We start from the raw sequence: 22,380 nt of genomic DNA, 5'->3' as shown, positions 1-22,380 counted from the left end.
AGTTCGATCGCAAACTAGTGTGCACGATTTGTTTGTACCCAGGGTGGCCGTCAAGTCTTTTTCCGTAGTTGGTTGTCTCTCAGAAACAAGGACAGAAGGAAACATGTGGGGGAAGGCGCGCACTTCTTCCTCTTAATTTGCTGCTCTTGAAGTCTGGGAGCCGCTGCATCAAGGCGCCGCGCCGTGTTCTGTTCTTCCGGACAGTGGGAACAGAGGGAAAGTCTTTCCTCTCTCATCTTCTTCATGATTTGTTTCTCTTTTCAACTGGAGAAGCAGGTGTAGCGTACTCCAAGTATCGGCAATCTAGTGAATGTGCAGCCTTAACCGGGTGCACATCGCTCCAGCGTACGCGTCTGCGAGCTGTATGTACACCTGGTTCGGCACGTGCCTCTCCAGACTTCACTGAGTGGGCGTGTTGTCTTTGTTTGTGTTTCGTAGCATCGGGGTTGTTGAGTGTCTTTATTGGCATTGCTTCTGTATTTCTTTTCTCTCGTCGGTCTCTCTTTCTCGAGCCGGGTTTCCCCTCTTTGTGGCGTCCCGCCGAAACGATGTCGGCGGCCGTGCCGGGTCCGGCGTCCGGACCTAAACGGGCGCAGACCAACAAGATGGAGGTGCCTCCGGCGCCGCCGTCTTCGCCCCTCGTGCAGCGGAAACGTCGGCTGGACTTGCCGACTTCGTCAGCAGCAGTTTCCCCGTCGCCTCTGAAGAAGAAAATGGTCAAAAGTCCACTTGTTTCGCGCGAAGGGATGCAGGATGAGAGTCCCAGAGCGTCCTCTGGGTCGCCGACCGGGGCTGCATTCAACGGTCGAGACACGAGCTGCGCAGGGTCTGTCCGGTCTCCCTCGCCTCTTGGCAAGTCGGAAAGTTCTTCAGAAAATGATCCGTTTCTTATCCAAAGTCAGAAGCAGAATGCGACCAGAAGCGCCGCGGCCACTCATCTCGCCTCGTTGGTCGTGGATGGCAAGATGATCTCGCCGCCTCCTCCCCTCGCCGTCCGCACAGCCTCCCCTGCCCTCTTGCGCCGCGTCCCGCCCGCCAGCCTCACTCCTGGGAACTTCTTGAGCAGCTCGACTGCCTCGCTTCCTGAAGAGGCGAACGGGGCTGGCTATCTGGACACAGCGAGCGGCGTGGACCACGTCGCCACTCTTGCCTCGCGAGTCCCGCCCTTCTTCCCGTCGGGAGCGAGGGACAGCAACGACCGGAACGAACCGGGCGAGGTCGGAACAGGGGCAACCCTCGCCTTGCGGCCGTCGCCTGCGGATCCAGCAAGTGCTCCCACCTCGCCCCTTCGGCTCCGGCGGCCCGCGGTCGTCCCAGTGGTTGGCGCATCCGATGGAGCCCACGCGTCCCCTGCGGCTGCTGTCAGGGTCCGCGGCGAGGGGACACCTCAGCGGGTCCACCACATTTTGGGGACCGCTTCGGCCGCTGCGTCGCCCGTGGACGTACGAGATGAATTGGGGCGGTCGCGCACACCGCCTCGCCGCGGGGCTGAGCCGGAGCCCTCCCGGGATTCCCTCTCTCGCCTCGACTCCGTCCTTCCCGCCACTCCACCACGGCTGCCCTCCGCCGTCTTTTACGAGCAACTCGGGGGAAGAACCCAGTCGCCTCGCCAGAGTCCTGCGCCTTCCTCTCTGGCGCCGTCGCTCCAGCAGGTGCTTGGCGAAGGCACACCTTTGGGGGGAACGCGTCGACCGCGGGACTCGTTTGAATTCGCACTCGCAGACGAAGCTGCAACCCCCTCGCCGTTTAGCCGGTCGAAGCGGCGCAACCGCGGCGAGGAATCGTCCCTGTTGCGCGACAGCGCGGGAATGGACGCTGGCGATCGAAGACCCGAGACAACCGAGCGACGGGACGCGCCGGAAATGGAGACCCAGTCCCCGTTCCGCCGCTCGCCCATCACCGGGAAGAGGCAGTGCGTCGTGTCCCCTCTGCGCCTGACGCCGGCGCGGCAGAGCCCAGCGTGCTTTCGCGACGACAGGCGAGGAAGGACCGGCGGCCCCGGAGAAGACCAGAAGGGTGCCTCCTGTCCTTCGTGGCTAGTGAAGAACCTGGCAGGCGCGACGCCGTCTTTCTTCAGGAGCGAGGCTCTGCGCGTCGGCGGCTCTGCGGCCACTCCAACGAGGCTTTCCCAGGGAGGCGAAGACGCGGCGGCCGCGTGCCCCCACTTCCTCGGCTCTCTCCTTGCTCTTTCAGATATGGCTTCGCGAGAGGAGCACGGCGACGACGGTCTGGGGAGTTCGCAGACGGGCCGCGTGCGAGAGAGAATCAACTCCCTCCTCCATGCGGTTTCCTCGCTCAAACTGGACGCCCTCGAGAACCTGTTTCTCGGGAAAGAACTCGAGCGCCTCTGGAGACACTTTCGAACGCTGAGAATCGTCTGTGATCGGGAGCACGACGCCTCCCGGCATCTCGGCTTGGCCTCGAAGATCTTCCCCGCCTTCCAGCGCCTGACGCACAATGCGCACGCGTCTTCGACCGGAGCGGCGTCCATCCTCGCGACTTCTCCCAGTTGCGTGGCCACAGCGGCGCCCACGGCGAGTCTCTCCGGCGAGGGCAACAAGCCGCCAACCTCCGAGGCCTTGAACGGCGCGCAGCCTCCGACTACGCGCCAGCTCGACATCGACGACATTGCCCGCATGCTCTGGCTAGCCCCCCACCTCCTTGCCTGGCGGTATCGGCAGCTCAAGACCCCGCCGGGGACGTCTCCACGTCTCGCCATGGGCTCCGCGGCGCTCACCACCTCGCCCCTCAGTCGGCGACTGCGCCCCGCAGGCGCGGAGGGCGAAGACGAGCAAACGGCTGCCAGTCCGCTGAGACGCAGTCTGGTCCTCGTCTCCGGTGACCGCCTCGCAGACGGTATGGAGCTCGAACTTCTCGAGTTCGTTCTCACCCCTGCAGAGGCACAAACTGCCAGTGTCCGCCTCCCGAAACAGGAGGCAGCCGTGGCCGGGCGTCAAACGGGCGACATGGAAGGGTTGCCACAGGTGAGGACGGTGCCCAAGCAAGAGACAAAACAGCTAAACGTGTTGGATCGTGCTCTGCATGCAGAAATTGCAAGGCGTATGCAAAGACAAAAAGAGCTGTCGAGAGAGGGACTTGGCAGCGACGCGTTTACTTTCACGTCTTATGGGCTTGGGAAGATGCACCACTTCATGGGTAATGCAGGCCATCTTGGATACAAATGGGTCATGTGTGCGTCCCAGTTGGTGAGCGTTTGTAATAACGAAAGGTAGCGTTTTCCACCATTCTTGTGTCAAGGCGTCTTCTCGGGACATCAAGGGATTCACGCGCACGGGTATTCCCGCGCATGAGTGTCAACGCGCCTACATCCGTAGCGTATGTACAGAGATGCATGCAGAGTTATGTGTATAGGTAGATGGGCGTGCCTTTGTTTCAGCTTGGCCTCGTGTGTTGGTTTTTGCTGGCGATGTTTCTCTGTAGGTGGTGCTAATGTCGAGAGAGATGAATCCGAGCATGCGCCTGATCCAGTTCCGGAGTGTGTTGGTGCTCTGGGTGTTTCTGTGGCAACTGGAGTATTTGAAGACGGGGGATTCCTGCAGCGATGTCTCGAGGCTGCCTGCAGTGTTTGAGAAGGCCTGGCAGTTTCTCACGCGAGGTCAGTGGGTTCCGGGTTTCAATCCGGACACAGCTCCTCTTCCTCCGTGCCACGTTTTGCCGCCTCGGCCGGTGAAGACACTTTTGCGGTCTCCGTCCAAGGGCGGGATTGGGCGAGACAGAGGTGTCGGCGCAGCGGAGGTCATCAGTCCGCAAAAACCCGCTGTGTCTACTTCGCTCTTGAAGAGCTCGCCTGTCACCAGTGCAATGTGCGGCTCGCCCGGCGCGTTTCTCAGTCCTCTTTCGCGCCGGCGCCTTGTGGGTGCGTCGCCTCTCGGGTCGCCTGGCCTTTTTTCTGCCAGCACGCCGACAGGGGGAGACGAGAAGGGCGCAGGACGATCTTCCAGAGACGGGCTCGGCGCGGCCGCGCAAAGTGAAGCTGAGCGACTCGTCTATCGCCTGTCGGGAGCAGACACGCGACTCTCCACGTCTTCTGTATCGTCGCGAATGTCGGCTGACAGTTCCGCCCCGGCGCCCACATCCGGTGTCTCGACAGCGCGCGTGGGGTCACCGCTTTCCGCCGTGTCGAAGAGTCCTCAAACGCAGTCGCCTTCGCTCCAAACTGCGCCGCGTCGCGACTCCAACGCCGACATCTCGTCGCCCGCCTCCAGTGTGAGGAGCCCATCTGCTGGTGGAAGTCCCATCTCGGAGCGGCTGAGGCAGCGCGTAAGCGAGAAGAGGCAAACGCGTGCTTGGGCGCGTCTTGTTTCCCTGGAGAGGGTGTGTTCGCAGCGGAACGTCTGGGACGAGACACCGGGGGGAGGTGGGACCCTCCGTCCTAGAGAAGCACGCGGTCGCGAGCCAGATTTGTAAGCGTGCCGAGAAACGCATAGATGAGTGGAGCTGTAAAGGCAGATACTGTTGTGGCAGATACTCCGGAGACGTTGCGATTGACGTCCAATGTCTTCAGATCTTCCAAAGTTGAATGCGTGTCTCTCTTCTGTGAACGAGGGTGGACGAGGACGGGAAGAAACGCAGGCTGCGGGAGGCAGGTATATGCACGGCGCCAGGGTGTCAACGAAGGCAGTTGTCTTTGGCGTTGAGAGAACTCCGCAATTTCTCTCTGTTTTCGTGCTTGCAGACTGAGGCACGCCGACAAGCGCGCCTTCAGCAAGAGGAACTCCGGAAACAACGGGCGGGCCTCCATCAGTAAGCAGAGATGCGTTTGCCCAGTCATGTTCGATGTGATCTCTCTGTGTCCCTCTTGCCGACATGCGCTGTACAGCTCGGTCCCACCGCGTCTGCCTTTCAGCAGGTGTTTCCGCCGGTGTTTCTCCGCTTGCCTCGGCAACCTGACCAATCTTGGATCTGATCCTAGCGCCGCGCATACACGCTGTGATATCGTTTTTGCAACAGAACGAGACACGATGGAAAGAAAATCCGTGTATCGCGTATGCGTCGCTACCGGTGGTTATGCGTGCCATTTCGTTACCCGATATATTTTTTATGGATTGCGGGTTTTGCGTGGGGCGCGTTTCGAAGGGGAGAACGCACTTCTCCCCGTTTCGGACGTGTGAAAACTCTGTTCCAAAAAAGAAAGGTGTGACAAACTTCCGGTTCTGCTGTGTGTGCTTCGTATATCAGGGAGGCTCGGCAGTGGACGAATGTGCGATGGGTGTTGAGCTGTCTGCTGGATGCCTGCGTGTACCGCGACCCGCGGAAAACGATCGATACGCGCGTGTTTGTCGACATGTACATCTCGAAATCCAAACTTCCCCTTCGGCTGGATGTCGTAGAAGAGTGCCTTGCCACGCTGGCTGGCCTCGCCCCCGACATGTGAGTTGACAGCGGAAAACGATGTAACGTCGCGAAGGCCAGACTTTTTGAAGCAAACGTGGGGGTACAACTCGATGTTGGCGAATTCCCCGACGCGCGCTGAACCCGCACGTGGCCAGTGGCGCTTTACCAAACCTAGGACACGCATGATGTGTCCAATCTTTTTGATAAAGCGTTAGGCTTGGAGAGAAACATGATTTCTGGTGATTCAGTTTGGCGGCCAGAAGTGTGTCGACGTTTGTTGCGGACTGGATACTCTCTGTTTCTTTTGGAAAGGAGACGAGAGAACGGCGACACGCTGCTGACGTGCATGGCCACTGTGGAGAGGTCTTCTGCGCAGGAGGGAGTGAGAGAACAGGCACATCGAGGACGAAGGCGCACAAAGACGAACGGGGGTGTTTTTGTGTGAGGAAAAGGCGAGGACGGAAACGTCCGCCATAGAAAGGGCCCGGAAGTGGAAAACCATTCCAGTTTCAAGGCAGTGTGTTACACCCACAATGCAAAGCGGGAGAGAGGCCACTGAAAAGCCTCCAAGGCACGCACCAATCTGAGTACGAAACCGCCGCGTCAGGGACTCGTCAAAAACCTTAGAGTGGACGCCAACTAGCGGAGTGAACCCACACGGTCGCAGTCGAGTGCGATTGAGTTGAACGTCGCTTGGCTGTGAGAAACTGGCGTGTCAACGCGTAGCTTTTGCGCGGATGTCTTCACTGGTGAATGCACTCTCCAGAGCAACTCTGCGCGCATCTGCTCTGCCTTTTTGTTCAGGCTCTCGCTGAACGGCTCCGTTGTTGCCTTCGCATCAAGACTTGAGTGAGTCCTTGGTACCGCGGTTGCCCCGGTTTCCTACGATCTTTCCCTTTGGTCCGGAGTCGATGCGGATAAACGTGTTCTCTCTCGATTCACATGGTGTTTCTGTGCATACCATCGAGGCGTATCGATAGGCGTGAAAGGAAGAGACGGCGGAGCGCCAGTTAGGATCTCAGTTGACGTCCTGCAGAGTGCTAGAAATGGATTCGCACCGTGAAGATAGCGGTGCGCTTAAATGGCGAAGAGGATTTTAACACGGCGAAAAAACGTTTCCTCGTCTATGATGCACGCTGTTGCCTTTTGCTGACGGTGCCTGGGCACGCGCTTTCGGAGCTGGGATGGCGCGCAGCGTTTGTCCGTATTTCCTAGTCAAGCAAATGGAGATTTCAACCGAGGGTACAGATTTGAAGTCCCCTCTGAGAAAAGTGCGAGAGGCCTCCGGTGACTATGGCGCAGACGTTTGCAACATCGGTGAAGTCATGAGTCACTGTTCGCTCTGGTTTGTTCTGCAGTGCGGCCGCTTTATTGAAACTCGTTGACGCGCGTGTGGCCGAGGCCCAGAAGGCAGCAGCTGCGTTCGACAAGGGGTTGTAGGTCCAGACTGCCCCCTCCTGTGAACTGGGTGTATGAAACCAGCGGCGACGAGGCGGCCTGCTCAGTGGACGCGCGCGCAGTCCAGTCCTGTGTGTTGCTGCTTGGCCGTTGCACCATAGACAAGCTCCCCTATATCTCTGAATGTACAGAAGACGATTCAAATGGCAACGCGTGAAGCATGAGCTGCCGTGGTCCGTCAAATGTATCTTCGTGTTTCCTTAGTAGACAAGTATGTCGTGTGGCAGATCTTAAATTTGGCCCGTACGTCGGGCTCTCTCCAAACCGGGTAGTCTGCTTTTCGTTGAAAGAAATCACTCCCGTCAATAGTCTAATGTTTTCTCTGTCCGTCGTTGCGTCGCACAACTACAGAGGTTGACCGAGTGCATAGCGTATGGCTCTTCAGACTCCAGTCGTGCATCGCATCGTGCAGAGAGGCGTCACGCGTTTAAGGCGACCTTTTCAAACTTGCGGTGCGGAAGATTGTTGAATAGGCATGCGGAAAACAACACGTTTTTCCTAAAGGGCTTTCCAGTGTAGTCACCAGACTCCCCTTCGGGGTTCCCGAGCCTTCTCCTAGACGATGCCTGTACAGCAACACGCGGGGCGTTACTGCTACAATTACAGATATGTATATGTTCCACAAAAAATCAGATCCGTGTGTGTAAAAAAGTGCCACACCAGTGTGTTTCTTCATCAGCGTAAAGTTCCCGATGCCTTCTGAGCAGTGACGTTCTCACGACTGAAAGGCTCGAGAACAGAGGAGGCCTGGCTTCCTCGTTACGTCTCCATGAAAAACTGTACCTCCGAAGGACCCCAACGCTACTTCTCTGTCCTCAACGGGCACTCGATTCAAACGTATGTAGAGCATGAGTGCTATCCGGCACTCTCCCTCGTGGTGTACAAAGCTGCTCATCGGACAGGGTGCAGGCCACAACAACACTGCCCATCATCATCTGAATCAGATGTTAGGCGATGCGCGAGACGGTAAGACGACACTCAGTTTTTCTTCCAAACGAAAAGGCACCAATTCTCACACTTGTCCTAAGCAGCACACATTTCCCACCTCGGCAATATACTTGCAAATAATTCCGTTTTGTTGTCACCCATCAACCGGTTGTTCAACGGGAATACGCGTGGCTGTTTGAAGACACCTTTGACCTTTTGGTCATCATGTGTACGGCCCTCTGCCGAAAAACTTCCGACAACGGTGCTTTTCGACTTCATAGCTTTTCTCGTCGGACACACATTTTGTGTCCAGTTGTCGAACGAAGCCCCCGCGGTGCCCAAAACCGCAGCTGAAACGTGGGCCTCTCGTAAGATTTGAGTCCCCGTTTTCGTGCGTCATCGCAAAACGCTCAGATAGAGGACCACGGAAGGCGCCATCCCCGATTCTGCCACAAAGAGAAGTACCGGTTGTAGAAAAACCGCTGGAATTCAGCTTCATGAACAACCGAGAAATATGCTGTATCAATTGGAACTTTCACGTTACGAAGCTGCAACGTTTTTCGAAGTGAACTTTTCACAGCGCGGTGTCTCAATAAAACGCGGCCTGGAAACAGAAAGCCATCTCATAGCAATCCAATTCATACCGCTGAGGCTCTAGGTGAGCACTCGCAGAGCATATTGCGCGCCGACCACATCGCGTCTGAACGTGGTGAAGTACGGATTCCAGGTGAAACGCGAATGCAAAACGTGAGAGCGGCGCATGCGAACTGATCCGTATCTCCAACAGGTCAGTCGCATGGAAACGGTGTTTTATGTTGATACTCGGAGGTGGCACACTGTGCATCCCAAACTTGACTTCCCAGCCCCTGATACATAAAACAACACGAAAGAACACTCTTAGCTCATTTGATCAATATAGCGCGTACACGACACTGGGAAACATATGCCACCTCCGACATCCGCCCCACTGCAACCGCAATGTCAAGGCTGGTATTATTTCTGAACCCGTGCCCAACCATGAATGACAGACTGCCCAGTCTGAACCATTCCACGCAGTCTCCAGCTGCGCAGGACAGGAGACGTTACATAAGCCTCCGACACAGCGCCTGTATAGTTGACACACCGAGAATCTGAAGCACCTCCCTCGATACGTCCAACCAGAAAGCTGTGGCATAAACTCTACAGGATTGCCTCTCATCGTCGACAGCAGCCTCCAAATATAAAGGGCGTCGACTCTCCGCACAGCTCATCAGTGCCCTGGAAACTTGAGTTCTAGTAATTTAGAACTTCGAAAATTTTTAGTTCGAGAATAAAAATCGGCCGACTCAAACGAATGTCTCCGGAACCATCGTTTGAACGATCCCAACGCCCGCCCATGGAACGGCGCTTCGGCCTTTCTCGAAAACTTCGCTTTGTGAATACAAAGCGACATATCGGATGAAACCATTCCCCTCCTTCGGTCTCGAGCCGTTAGTAAGTCACTTTCACTTCGGCATCATGCAAAACAAAAAAAAACGCACAAATTCTGAATGTCATATTCTCGAAAACTTCGCTTTGTGAATACAAAGCGACATATCGGATGAAACCATTCCCCTCCTTCGGTCTCGAGCCGTTAGTAAGTCACTTTCACTTCGGCATCATGCAAAACAAAAAAAAACGCACAAATTCTGAATGTCATATACTCATGAACGCGGAAAAGGAACCCCCCCATATCCCCCCGTGGATGACCTCTGGCCAGCCAGTTTCCTGGACACGGCTGCGGTGTCAGTACCTAATTCTGTTAGTGGGATCGCGACTGCAACCCGACTGGATTCTGACATGTCAGAATTTAATTCTTCGGCCAGAGCCTCTCATCAGTCTGCCTCCATTTTACTACGCGCACGACTCAATACGCTTGTGTCGACAAAACCAACAGCAGTTCCCACAATCTCTCCAAAATTCAACATTCTCGTCGACCTACTAGGGCCCGATCGCCTGCGACGCCCGACTGCATCTACTATACAGATCTAGTGAGCTGCTTCACAACCCAATTTCGACTGCGGGGAAAGAGAGACGGGATTAAAACTTTGATGGAGCGTCACGTAGCGTACAATAGAGTCACCGCTTGTTCTGTCAGTGACATCCCGTGGTAGTCATATTAGACAGAAACTTTCGTGTAATGCGCTAGTTAAAACTGGCGTTTCAACCAGTGGCTTACAATTGGTGCAAACTCCAGTCGCAGTACCCCACCCATAGTCCTGCCGTCTATCCGTACCAGCGTCCGGAAAAAACATTACTTCCTTCATGAAATAAAGGAAGCCACGAGAAGTAAGTCCGCTGGGCTCCCTACGGAGACTGACTGAGCGACACCGCCGAACTTGATTTGTCCAGATGGTGTAGACGCCCCGTATAGCACGCGTTCCACCACGTACTGATGTGCAGGAGGATCCAGTCAATTGGTACGCAGGTCTTGGGGAAAGAGATCATTCAACGTCACCCAGCTACACACAGAGCCACGCCAGTGAAGAACGAAGCGGAAATTCACGATGCGGCTGCCTTTATTAGGCAGCTCTCCGTGAGAACACAGGATCGGTCGCCCCGGTTCCTCTTGTTCTGTTCTCTCTGTCCCCAGGAACATGGTGACGAGTCCAACATCGTTTCCCACGCGACAGTTGTATGTATCAGTCGTCTCCTTGGGAGGAGTCAGCTAGGGTCGGCTGAGACGGCACATTGTCCATCACCTCCAAAATATTCTCCAACAGTTGAATTTCGTTTGCGTGCTTTGATAACTCTGCCCAATGTTCTTGCATGACTACCTCGTTGAGGACCAAGATCATCTCCGCCTGGTATATTGCATCGTCATTGTTTTTCACGGTCCGAGCGTTATGGTCCAACATGCTTTTCATTTTCCTTACTGCACATTCCCAGATTCGGCTAGCGTCCTCGACCTTCTTGAGGTTATCCTCAATTAAACGGGACACATCACGAAAAACACAGGCAGCCCCTCCAACAAACCGGAGCGCCTCGCTTGCCTCCGCCATGCTCTCTTTATTATGCTCGTTGTTATCTTGCACCCGTTCGCAAATCTCTTCCCTCATCTTGACGCGTTAATTTCCCGCAAAAATTCACACCCTGCAACAGCCCCTATTTAATGCGCTCTGTGAGATTCGGTTTCACACACCTATGAAAGCAGGTGGTCCGTCTGCCTAAGGAAAACTGCTCGCTGTAACTGCTCCCCAGTCGACTGCAAAAATGCGGACTGGCCGTTAACACATGCAACGAGCGACGGACTTCGAATTTAGTTCTAATTTCCTCTCAAACAGAAACTGTTGCTTAACAGTAGGCGAGTGACTCGCGTACACTCCTCGTTTCAACAATATTGAACCCTCTTGCTGGCACAAATTTCCACCTGCCCGAGTTGACCTTTTTGTTGTGGGAGTGTCTGTCGTTACACACCGCTATCGGCACTCGTCTTCACCAAAACACGCTAAACCGTTGCCCGCCTCCGTTTCTGCTCTAAACGCACCAGACTTGAGGGGAAAATCACGCACTCTGGCACGACTCGGAATGAAAACAACAAAACCGAGAGACCAACTGGTCGCCTCGCTGACGTTGCTTCGTCGCAAACCAAACGGCTCCGCGATGTCACTCTGGAATGCGCATACAGAGTGTGGCCTTCTACCCAAAACGGAGGACTATGGCTTATCACAAAAAAGCATTCCAAACATCAAATGTTGTGGAAGGATCCGTCGTGACCTACCAGCGCCACACCACAAACCAATGTACGCACCTGGAAGTTGGTGGGTGAAGACGCAACGGGCGCAGGCTTTTTCCCATGTTCGATGGGAAAGGAAAACAATCAAAGCCACAATGTGAAAGGAAATTCCTCACGTCCTTTCTGTACTCTCTATTAACGTTACAGCGTACAAGAAACGCTCACAATTCCCTTCCTTCACATTCTAGTTTTGGATGGTGGGGCGGCACAGAGTCTGAGAGACTTGTGACAAAATGCTACCCTCGAATACGGCTGGTGTCCCCCGTCAGGACTCAAGGAACGCGTCGCCAGCAGGTGGGGTGGACGCTGCAGAGTTCCGTACTGCATAGCGTGACAGATTCGTGGCAGCATTCACACTGCGTCTCTATCGGGTTTTTTTGGGGGGTGCTGCCAGCTCCAGCGGCCCACGAGACCATGCAAAAGCTGCTGCCGCCGGCAGTTTCTACCGATGAATCTTTCGTCTGGTAATTTCATATGCTGCTGTACGTCGTCCATTTTGCCTCGCTTCTGCCACAACTCGTGTTTCAAATTGCAAAACGCCAGGCGTGTTTGCAGGGACTATGTGTGGTTCCCACGAGCGTTACGTCTGCTCGTCTGATTCAGATCGAGCGGTCGGCTGAACTTGAACGGGGGGGACCGGAAAAAAGGCCAAGCGTTCCTGCCCTATACATGCTTGCTGGGTGTCAGTGTGCGAGGCCCGTATGCTGTGGGCATCATTGAGATTTTATGGAAGGTTTTGCTGGCACAGTGTGTTCTAATTGTTGAGGGAAGACACAGTTGTGTGGTAGTTATCGTGTACGTCGCTTAGTTGACTGTCAGCAGCCGGATGCTCACGAGAGGCTTTCCGATATTGGGTGACTCGTAGTGCGTTCTTGCATCGCCAGAACACGAAGGGGAGCTGGCATCCACCGTGGGCTTCAGGCGAGTCTGGAGTTTCCCGTGGCAACTTTATTTCCGAAGCACACTGTGAGCTACTTCCAGGTCACCTTTTGACTGAATTACTGGGCAGTTGACTGGCCCTTGCTTGAAGTGAGGCGCATTCCGTTGACGCACCGAGGACTCCTCTGCAGGCGATTTGTTAGTGTTGGAACTCGAGCCTCATCATTTGATGCTGTGATCGAGTTGCGGCGATAGTAGGGAACAGTCGGTACTGTGGGAATGCGCGATATCGGTGTTCTAGCGCCGACCGAGGCATGTTGTTCAAACCCGCAGCACAGGTGCGACGTCATCGCACGTGTATACCTACCCCTACACTGTAACGGCGAGCGACGGATTTCAATCCAACCCCACCGTACGCTGACTAGAAGAGGATGTCAGATTTAAAACGGCAGCGAGTGAGCTGGTGAGAGACCCTAACGGAGAAGGGAAGGAAGTTCAAACTGAGGGGCACGAGCGGATGCAATTCGACTCGGTGGCAACTATCCATCTTCGATGTAACGGTGCCTCATCTCACTGTGAACGTAGAGAACGAACGCTAGGAGACCACACCACTTATGAGACGTACCGGTCTATATGTGCACCCGATAGTTGGCGTCTCGGAGGCGGTTAGAACGCAAATAGAGGATGAGAGATGGGCAACGTTAGCTGCACACACACTTTTCCAGAGGCGGTTTTGATTGATAGAGCACTGAGCTTAGTTTCGAACCCGAGGGTACTCCCGAATGCTTGGGCCTCAGGGAGGGACAGGTACGATGTCTAGCATTCGTGACGTGAGCTTGTGGCATGACCATGCTCGCGACACCACCGTCCTAATACAGAGACGTTGGTCGTACCATTGAGGTTTGCTTGCCTCCAACAACAAAAGAACCCGGGACATGGCGTTGGAGACTCCGTACAAGATTGAATGCAGTGCAGCTACACATTCTAGGTGGTTATTCTGAACACAGAGCTTTTGTTGTTCCGAAAGTGCACAGGGGCAACACGGTCACCACCAAAAACAAGCGCGGTTTTCTCATCCAATCACGATCGAGAATGCCTTTTCGCGACACAAACCCACCAACGCGCTTTTTTGGATAGTCCACGCCTCGAGATCGGTTGGAGTTCCTGGCCTTGCTAAATCGTTGTTAGAGATGCCTGAGATTTCTTCCTTGTCGTGGAGGGTGGGGTGTGTCATCAACAGTCGGTTCCACTGCACCATTTCTTCGTCACGTGCCATCGGTTTCGTGGTCAGTTGTAAACACACTTCATTCCGAGCGGCCGAATAGAAATCCGGCTTCCTGCAAGTTATCTGGGTTCTTTTGGCCTGCGCGTAAGACCCGTTGTCCTGTTTATGTAGATGAATCGCCCGAAGTTGTACCCATACATACAAAATTCCGAAAAAGAAAACAAAACGTCCAGTGCTGCCGCTACCGCCTGTCAGCGGCGAGTCTCCCGATATAGCGATTTCATACGAACTTTTTTCTGGTTACACTTTGATTGTTGAACTCCACTTTGCAGATCGTTGGCTAAAAAGAACTGGTCGCGTTTAAGGCACTGAAGTGTCCAGCGAATAGAGATGAAATATAATAGCTCGTGGGCGTTGGGCATCAATGGATAAACGTGGTTTCAGCGACTGTACCCAGACGTCTGAAACTGGGAACGCGTCTGCGGCAGTGGAACAGGAACTAGAGGAGCTTCATCGGGAAGAATGTCTGTTTCACGGTCTCCAACATAATGCGAAGTTCCAAGTCAATGAAAGACTCTGTGTAAATTTGTTCGAGCATTTCGTCGACTGGACGAATGTGCACTGCCTGAATGACAGCTGCAAGGACCCGTTCCCATCGCGTGATTGGAGAGCTGGGAGACCTAGAAAAGGACAAAAATTTGTCTCCAGCGCAGATGATGCCCAGCTGATTATTCACATTCCATTCAACCGCAAAGTGAAGCTCATGGGTATCTCCCTCGGAGTTGACCCAGATATGGTATGCTGCGGGACACCACAGTGTTGTTGTAAAGCAAACGCGCGCAATTGAATAAATCTTGCATGGTCTGTCGTCTCTATCCGTAGTTGGCTAATAAGTGCTGGCAGCACCGTGGGTTCTAGTTATGAAAAAAATGCTGTGAATGCTGGGGTACCAAAGGCCGTGTGACAACCCAATCACAATTGTAGTAGTTCTTGGAGCGTGCCCTAGAATATATGTTTGGAAGTAATACACACCATTTCCAGATCACACACCCGTTCCGGGTCAGAACGGAATCGCGGTGCCTGCCAGTTGGTTTGTTCGTCGAGGTTCATCGTCGCCAACCGTCCATATGCATTTGCATATCGCCATCTCTGGCCAGAATACCCAACCAGGGGTGCTACCTCAAATCAATTACGCAGCGGGTTTCTCCCAGAGGGTAGTACGCCGTCCATAGTGTCCAGGGTTAACCAAGGATCTATCCATAATATACACCCCATGCTCGGGTCGGTTCATCGAACACAAAAGTAGTCCAGAGAGTCGAACGGGTTCTTCGTAAAGTGACCCCTGCTTTTCAACCCGCGAATGTTAGCCAAATGCCTTTTTTTCGTGTCAGACGGAAGAAAACTCACTGGAATCTTCGCAAGCAAGTGTCGCTGGCGGTCGGCCGTATGTGATGCGTTTGCTCGCGGCGACTGTACCACAGTCCGCAGTCGACAGGCCCCCGATTCTACAACGATAGGCCTACGACAGGCAACAAAGAAATGTGTATACTGGTACAATGCCAAGATTTGTGATTTCACCTCTCTGGAGTACGTGTTCTCTCTCTCTTCGTTATGGTTTTTTGAAAATCAGGTGAACCACGGACCTGCTGTCATTCACTTGTACAAGGACCTTCCGACCTTCGATTTCAGCGACGTCCAGTCCGTACAGCCACTCTACACGTTTCACCTCAAGCCTGAAGATCTTTGTAGATCTCACGAATCGACCGCCCTGCCCCCCGCACCGGAAAACTCTGGTTCGGAGTTTGGCCCTTCCCCAGTCTTTTCATCACCTGCGACGCTCGGACCCATCGCATCTGCACGCGCCTTGCCACCGGCAGCAATCCCACTTCCTGTGCGCCTCTTCAGTGTGACTAGTTCATTGTGGCTCTTTATCGAGGAGAATCAAGGTGGGGAAGACATGACAAAAATTTCCACCATGCAGGTTTGGGGAGTCCCTTTGCAGGGTATGGATGTGAAACACATCCACCGCTAGCGCTTGACACGAAACGACTACGCAAAAGATAACTGTTTCGGCCACAATGCTTCTTTTGGGATCTCCGCAAACAGACTGCTTGTTACACAGCCACAGCTCTAGAAGTCTGTGAAGGCCAGGGGAACTTGTTTCTGTGAAACAGGGCGTGCCTGCATGTGAAGCCAAAGTGTTCTTAATACGAACAGTGTCAGTCCGCTGTAGTGCTCCTACTTCCGAGACTGCCATGGTGGGCGGCTTGGCATCAAACTGCCTCAAATGAGAGAGCCCTGGCGAGTAGGAGTTTGAATACTTTTGTTTCCAATTAAAAACAGAGGTTTGCTGTTCGCAGGCGTAGAACACTGCCTGCCCTTGAGCTAGGCCAAAAATGCACCACTGAGCATCACGCATGACAGTCGGCAAACTGTGTGTATGAATGCCCTTACACACAAGTAGCTTTTTCCAGTGCCGTGTACTGCAGTGACCTGCCCATGAAAAACTTCCCACCGCACATGTGCATTCTCACGGTTAGGTACGCAGGAGTATATATATATATATATATATATATATATATATATACGCAAACAGGAGTGGACACAGTGTTCTTTGGGATACTCTCACTATTGCTGGCATACAAAAAAAACAACCGTTATATATGAATTTTGGAAATCCTCTTGCTTTCGTTGAGAGGGAACGCACGCGACTCTCAAACTTATGGCACCCGATATGCCCAAACGTGTCCGCAGGCAAAAAAGATGCGCAGAGAAACACACCCCTCACAGCCCTCGGCCACGATAGGCGGAAAACGACACTGGAAAACTTTGTTCTTGACGAGTTTTCGTCAGTGAGCGTTTGAGACCTCGCCGTCGCGTCTCCCATGTCAAGAAAAAACTATTCGGCACAGTGTAAGCCTAAGACCTACTCTTGTTTTCATGCACGCGAACCGTACACAGTCCAGGCACCCTTGAAACCGCATTTCCTTCGTGAGGAGGGACAGACGGCGGCATGGCGGCACGAAGCGACCGAGACCGAGGAAAAGGATGTAGAGCATGACAGGGAAGGTCTGAGATGTCGACACTCGTCGCGAGAATCGGAGAGCCTATTTCTTTTTGAGTCCTGCCCACCCTTTGGCCTGAGCGCAATCAACGGCCGCACGAATACGCACTGCCCATCCAGTCGGAAGAAATCTTGAAAAAAAGCGAGATCTGTTACTCCGTGTCTGCACATGCCTCGGCTGGACTACAGTGCGCACAACTCCTGCGAGAACAGAAAACAGTGAATATTGTTTCCCACGCGGAGACAGAGGTTGATTGAGATTGTCATTTTAGGCACTATTTGACGGGGATATGCAGTTGGTGTTCCCACAAAGATGTTCGTCACGGTGTCTGCACGAATCCGCGAATACCTCTGGGACCCTGTGTGCGGAGCTCTGTTATCGAGCACCTTCCAGAAAGATCCTTTTCTGGAGATACGTCCCAAAACCTGAACACAAGCCCCCCGCGACATCAACAGCTGAAACACTCTACCCACCTGGTTGCCCCGTCCGTGCTCCGCGGATGTATCGCATCCGTCCGTATTCTTGTTTGAGTTTGGACGGCTTTGTGTCAGCGGAACTCCCTTGTGCTGTTTGCTCAAAGTGCATGCACATGAATCACCCCCTAAGTCTGCGAATACGTCCGCCTACATCGACTCATACTCGAACCGTTCACGACGTCGAAAGGACAGGAAACCGACTAACCTCGAGAGCCTTGCGAGCCGCCTTGTGTTGTTGCTCGTTGAGTCCATCCTTAAAGTCAGGCTGGACGCCTCCGCCTGTGCCTCTGAAGGCTCCTAGCTCCCGCAGCAAAGCGTATTTCGGGAGGGATTCATGTAGCTTTGTCCCCGTCAGGACGCCGTACTCGATCACGTATCTGCAGGACAAAAAACAACGAAACACCTACTCTTACATGGAGAGTTCCATACATCCTCGTACACATAAACAGGCATAGAACTATCTATCCAGGCTACTTCGTGGAAATCTTGTCCAGCCCTGTGGATCCACACAGAGTCACACCAAGCTCGACTGCTCCCCTAGCGGAATGTGCTTGGTGGAAACGACATAGCTTCTTCGGGTCACATCTCTTATGCCCCACTGAAATCCTGTATATATATATATATACAAATCCACATATGCATGCATGCTGATGAATCGACCATCGTGTCGACGTTTACACACGCTCAACGTTGCACCGCAGATATACGGTGTCGGAGGCGAAATAAAATGTTTTTAAAAAAAGAGCCCCATCTGAACCACACGGCACGCGGGAGGGGTACAGACGACGAGGAGAAAAGGAAACAGCGAATAAGAAGTGCCCTCCGAAAGGGAAGACGTACACAAAAGGACGCGAGGCAATTATAGGGTGTCACGTCTCTCGGTCGATCCAATGCTCAAATCAATCGACACGCGGATAAGCACACGTCCTTGGGACAGTTGAAAACAACTGCTTACCTTAAAGCGATCAAACTGTTCGGGTTCTCCTCATACAGGCTCTCGTAGAATGCGCGCGTCCCTTCGCCCTGTGCGGCATAATGTACACCAGAATTCTCAGGATGTTCGTGGTGGCAAACAGCGCATTACGGAACCAACCAGACGACCGAAATGCACAAATGCATATACGCATACACACCTGTACACGCATTCAATTGTGAAACCCTCTAAACACATCTACGACTTGTTCCAACTTACATTTGGTGGAGTGATGTGTTTCTGCCCTTCTTTGAAGTATTTTCGCGCATCATTCGGGATATCTTCCTCTTCCTCTCCCTCTTCCTTATCTTTCTTCGTTCTTGCCCCACGTCCCGTACGGCTCGCTTTTGCTCCCGCTGCGCCTGCACGACTGCGGCTCTTCGTTTCCGCTGAAGGCGATTTGGGGGCTTTTCTTTTTGCTTTGGGTCGCGCCGCCGAAGACGGTCCCTTCCCTGCTGCTGCTTTCTTCGTGGCTGGCTGCAGAGAGCACAGAGTAGAGCGCAAGACAGAGGAAGAAAGAGAGATCAGAGACGAGTGAAAAGAACGAGGTGAGACGGAGAATGAGGAGCGGAAGGAACGGCAGACAACCGCAAGAACGGTGAAGATAGGAAACAGGAAAATGTGAGGCAGAGATGCGAACCAACAGCAGACAAACGCATGTGGGGACCTGGACTTCTGTACCCTATTTTTGCATCTCATTGTCCCGCCACCAGGATCCCGGAAAGGCCGTTCACGACCGGTGTATATACACCCCACGTGATCTCACGGCACCACGGGTGCTTGGGCTGTACATACACCTCTCCCCTGGTGCACATATACTCTTGACGTCTAGGTTGGAGATCGGCCGAACGGGATCGCTTCGTTTTTCTTTTGTCGTGTCACGGAGATATAGCACTGCTCGCGCTGTCTTCGGCAAAAAGCAAGATTCGCGTACCGGTTTCGCAGGCTTGCTTCGTGACTTCTTCTTCGCTGGCTTCTCCTCGTGGTCACTGTCATCGCTGTCATCTTCACTTGGCGATTCCTCTTCAAGCTTCTTCGCCGGGCGAGGTTTCTTCGCAATGGTTCTTCTTCTCTTCAGCGGCATGGCATCTTCAGAATCTTCCTCTCCGTCCCTCTGCAACTCGCTCTTCATCTTCCTCTTCTTCAAAGGCACATCCGAGTCGCTACTACCGTCCCCCATTTTGACTGTTTTTGAAATACGGCAGGGAACTGCGGCCAGAACAGACGGAAATGAGGGCCTGTACTCTTCTGCGCCTCCGCCCGTGCAGGGAAACGGCAAAGGCGCGGCAGGGGGTTGCCTCAACAGCAAGGACACACGAGAGAAAAAAGACAGACAACAGAGAGTGATAGGGAAACTGGTTCTGCCCTTCCGCTCATCCACGGGGACACCAAGATGATACACCCGTGAAAGCCTATAACCGCATATTTGTATAAATAAGGAATTACATATATCTGTATAAGATGCAGGACACACTCTCAGACAAGGGAGGCTTTCAGGAGCAGGTGCTTCTCCTGAAGACGACACGGAGATAAACCAGAAAAGAGAGAAACAACCACGATCTCAGCCAAGAAAAAGGAACACCTCTCCGGTTCCATCAATGACGTGAGCAAAAACGGAAGAAACGGAAGGTGTACCGGTAGAAAGGACAAGAAAGGCTTCAGAAAGTGACAAACATTGGGAGAACTTCAACCGTAGAAGAGAGAAAATGGGAAAAAGATCATCGTTCGCCGAGGTGGTTGGACACGCGATTGGACTTGAAGCGCGAGGGCAGCGGGACACCATCCACAAGAGAAAGCGAAGGGAGAAGAAAACAAGAGGAAGAGAAAGGAAGACGAAGCACGGGAGAAGGAGACACTTGATCCTTCGTGGGAAAGAACATGAGATCCAGAGAGAAAAGACTAGAGAGAGAGAGGATTCCAGGAACGGTAAAAAATGACGAGTTCCCATTTGGCTGGTGTCTGCATGCAGTATTTCCTTCTGGCTCTCTTGTACGCTCGTTTCGTGTGCATCGAGATGTTGGAATGCTGAGCGAAATTGCCAAGAAAAAATAGAGGCGTCGCGAAAAACCAAAGGAATCTGCGATGGTAAATAACGCGTTCGCTTGTCTCTAGTGTTTTCCCGTCCTTTTCCTCTTCTTTTCCCGCATTTTGCATGCCTTCGGCAGTCAGTCTCTGTCTCTCTCCACGTGCTTTTCTCTCGCGACGAGACCTGAAGAGCGTGCGCCAGTCACTGGTGCTCGCCCTTGCCTGAAAGTGCCTTGCCTCTGTGCTTCCTTTCTTCCGTTTTCACCCGGCGGCTTCTCTCTCCTTTTCCTTCTCCATACGTCTCTTCTCTCTCCACTAGCCCGGAGAGTTACCGCCGCGTCTCTGCGTCCACCGGCCTCCGGTTCTCTGGAGAACAGCCAGCTCTCTGTCTTCCTGTGTTCGTCTTTTCTCCGTCGCTGTTTCTGTGTGTCGTTTCTAACCACATTTGTTGCCTTTTCTTTACCGCTTTCTTCTCCAGGGACTCATGTGTACCGCTACGTGCATTCTTTCTGTCTTCCTCTCCCGCTATATGTGTGATCACGGCCTGCGTAGCTAGGCGGTGTGCGTCCCCCGTTCCTGCCCTTTCATTCTTTTTATTTCTGGTCCGATTTCTCTCCACCTGTGTCGGTTTCGCCTACTCTTCCTCTCCGAGCGTCTCTTCAGACGCCATAGAGAGAGGTCTTCCTTCAGGCGCTCTCTGACGACGGGAGCGGGCTCTTTCACGTTTTCCTCCAACCGCGGAGAGTCGAACGGGCCAGTCTTCCTCGCCCTTTGCAAGAAAGGCGGCTGAAATCCCACTTCCATTCCCGATTTTGCCTTTTCCGCCTTCATCTTCTGAAGCTAGGGATGTTGCCTCAGACGGTCTCTGCGCTCCCTGGGGGAACTGCCTCTCATCTGAGGAACGAGAAGCGAGGGAGTGAACGAGAGGGCGGGCGAGAGCGGGTGGAGATTTCATAGCCGAGGTGAGGAGGGAGAAGGACGCGGAGGCCGCGGAGAAGAGGAAAGGACGCGAGAAACATAGAGGATCGACGCGCAGAACGGACGAAATGAAGGGAGATGGAGAGAACTCACGTCCGGGGCTGTACCTCAATGTGTCTTCCAGCCGGATGCTGACTGAAACATCTGTCTTATGGAAACAGGGTGAAGGACGAACGGACGAGACTCACCAATTGACTGGTTATGAGGAGAAGCATTTGATCAGAAACCAGAGAGGCCAGGACGCCCAGTCGTCGTCTTCTGCCACTTCTTCCGGTTCGTCCTCGGGATCGTCCTCTTTTGCGTCTCGATTGTCGTCTGGAGCTTGTCAATGCGACACAGCGTCCAGCTCCCCAACAGACACCCAGTTGTCTTCTTCGTCTCCATCTTCTTCGTCTCCATCCTCCTTGCCTTCCTCTTCCTCGGTCTCGTCTGCTTCATCTCTGTCTGTGTCGGGCCGGTCTTGTCCTGCAAGGCAAGAGAGAGGTGAACACCTTTCGCACGACGACGGAGACCGAGGCGGGATTTTCCGTTCTCTGTTTTTTAGTTATGGCCTCGATCGTCTTCTGCAGTCTACCCTAGGTGCCTCTCAAGGCGAAGAACAGAAAGGCGCGAGAGGCGAGTGCTCTCGAGACCACACTCGCGGCTGCTCTTTTTCTCCTCGTGCGAGCGCGGAAAGAGGCGACACTGGCGAAAGCCCTGTCTTTGCAGAGCAGACCATTTTTGACTCCGAACGCGATGCACACACGTCTTCGCCGCACGATCTTCCTCTCAGTCTCTCTTCTTGCTCCTGTCCTGCATCTGCTTCTGTGGACTCACCTCGCGTCTCTGCCCAGCATCCGTCGCAGTCGCTCCGCCTGATTCAACAACAGCTGCCTCGCCTCCTCGCCAACTTGCGGGCCCCTGAGAAGGAGGTGGAGCGAGCTGCTTTGCGGCTGAGGGCGATTGTTGAAGAGAAAGGAGGCGCGCTGTCTTCTAGCCCGGAAGACTCCTCCAGGCCATGGAGACAGCACGGATGCAGATTGCGTTCGGAGACGTTGTCGCCGATGGAGGGTGACGGGGTCAAAGCCGAAGAGAGACGAACAGTCGGCAGAGGAGATCTTCTTTCGCGTAAAGAGAGAACGGTGAGACGACCCGGGACCGGAAGCAGGAACGGACGCGAAGAACTGGAAGAAGCGGTCGCCGCCACGCTGCTGAAGGGGGGTGCAGACCCCGAGACAGATGGAGACAGTCAGCGGAGCGGAAGTGGAACCGAAAGTGGATCTCAA

The 22,380-nt window shown here is 53.7% G+C and overlaps 3 protein-coding genes across 3 annotated transcripts; 1 reads left to right on the top strand and 2 right to left on the bottom strand.

Annotated features, from left to right (window-relative positions):
- Window positions 1-548: 548 nt before the first annotated feature.
- Window positions 549-6,795, top strand: NCLIV_063710 (conserved hypothetical protein; the record flags this gene model as incomplete). The annotated part of the gene is made up of 6 exons (XM_003885922.1): window positions 549-2,984; window positions 3,442-4,281; window positions 4,697-4,764; window positions 5,200-5,391; window positions 6,160-6,204; window positions 6,714-6,795. 6 exons carry the CDS (start codon window positions 549-551, stop codon window positions 6,793-6,795), a joined length of 3,663 nt encoding a protein of 1,220 aa, XP_003885971.1.
- A 3,605-nt stretch (window positions 6,796-10,400) lies between these two features.
- Window positions 10,401-10,817, bottom strand: NCLIV_063700 (conserved hypothetical protein; the record flags this gene model as incomplete). The annotated part of the gene is made up of 1 exon (XM_003885921.1): window positions 10,401-10,817. One exon carries the CDS (start codon window positions 10,815-10,817, stop codon window positions 10,401-10,403), a length of 417 nt encoding a protein of 138 aa, XP_003885970.1.
- A 5,888-nt stretch (window positions 10,818-16,705) lies between these two features.
- On the bottom strand, window positions 16,706-19,292 carry NCLIV_063690 (conserved hypothetical protein; the record flags this gene model as incomplete). Its single annotated transcript, XM_003885920.1, has 5 exons — window positions 16,706-16,738; window positions 17,345-17,516; window positions 18,095-18,162; window positions 18,332-18,589; window positions 19,047-19,292. 5 exons carry the CDS (start codon window positions 19,290-19,292, stop codon window positions 16,706-16,708), a joined length of 777 nt encoding a protein of 258 aa, XP_003885969.1.
- Window positions 19,293-22,380: the final 3,088 nt, after the last annotated feature.

The sequence above is a fragment of the Neospora caninum genome, chromosome XII (assembly GCF_000208865.1).
Source record: "Neospora caninum Liverpool complete genome, chromosome XII".
NCBI classification, from domain to species: Eukaryota; Apicomplexa; class Conoidasida; order Eucoccidiorida; family Sarcocystidae; genus Neospora; species Neospora caninum.
Note: the sequence above shows the minus strand (reverse complement) of the source record. Positions and strands in the feature narration are given on the sequence as shown.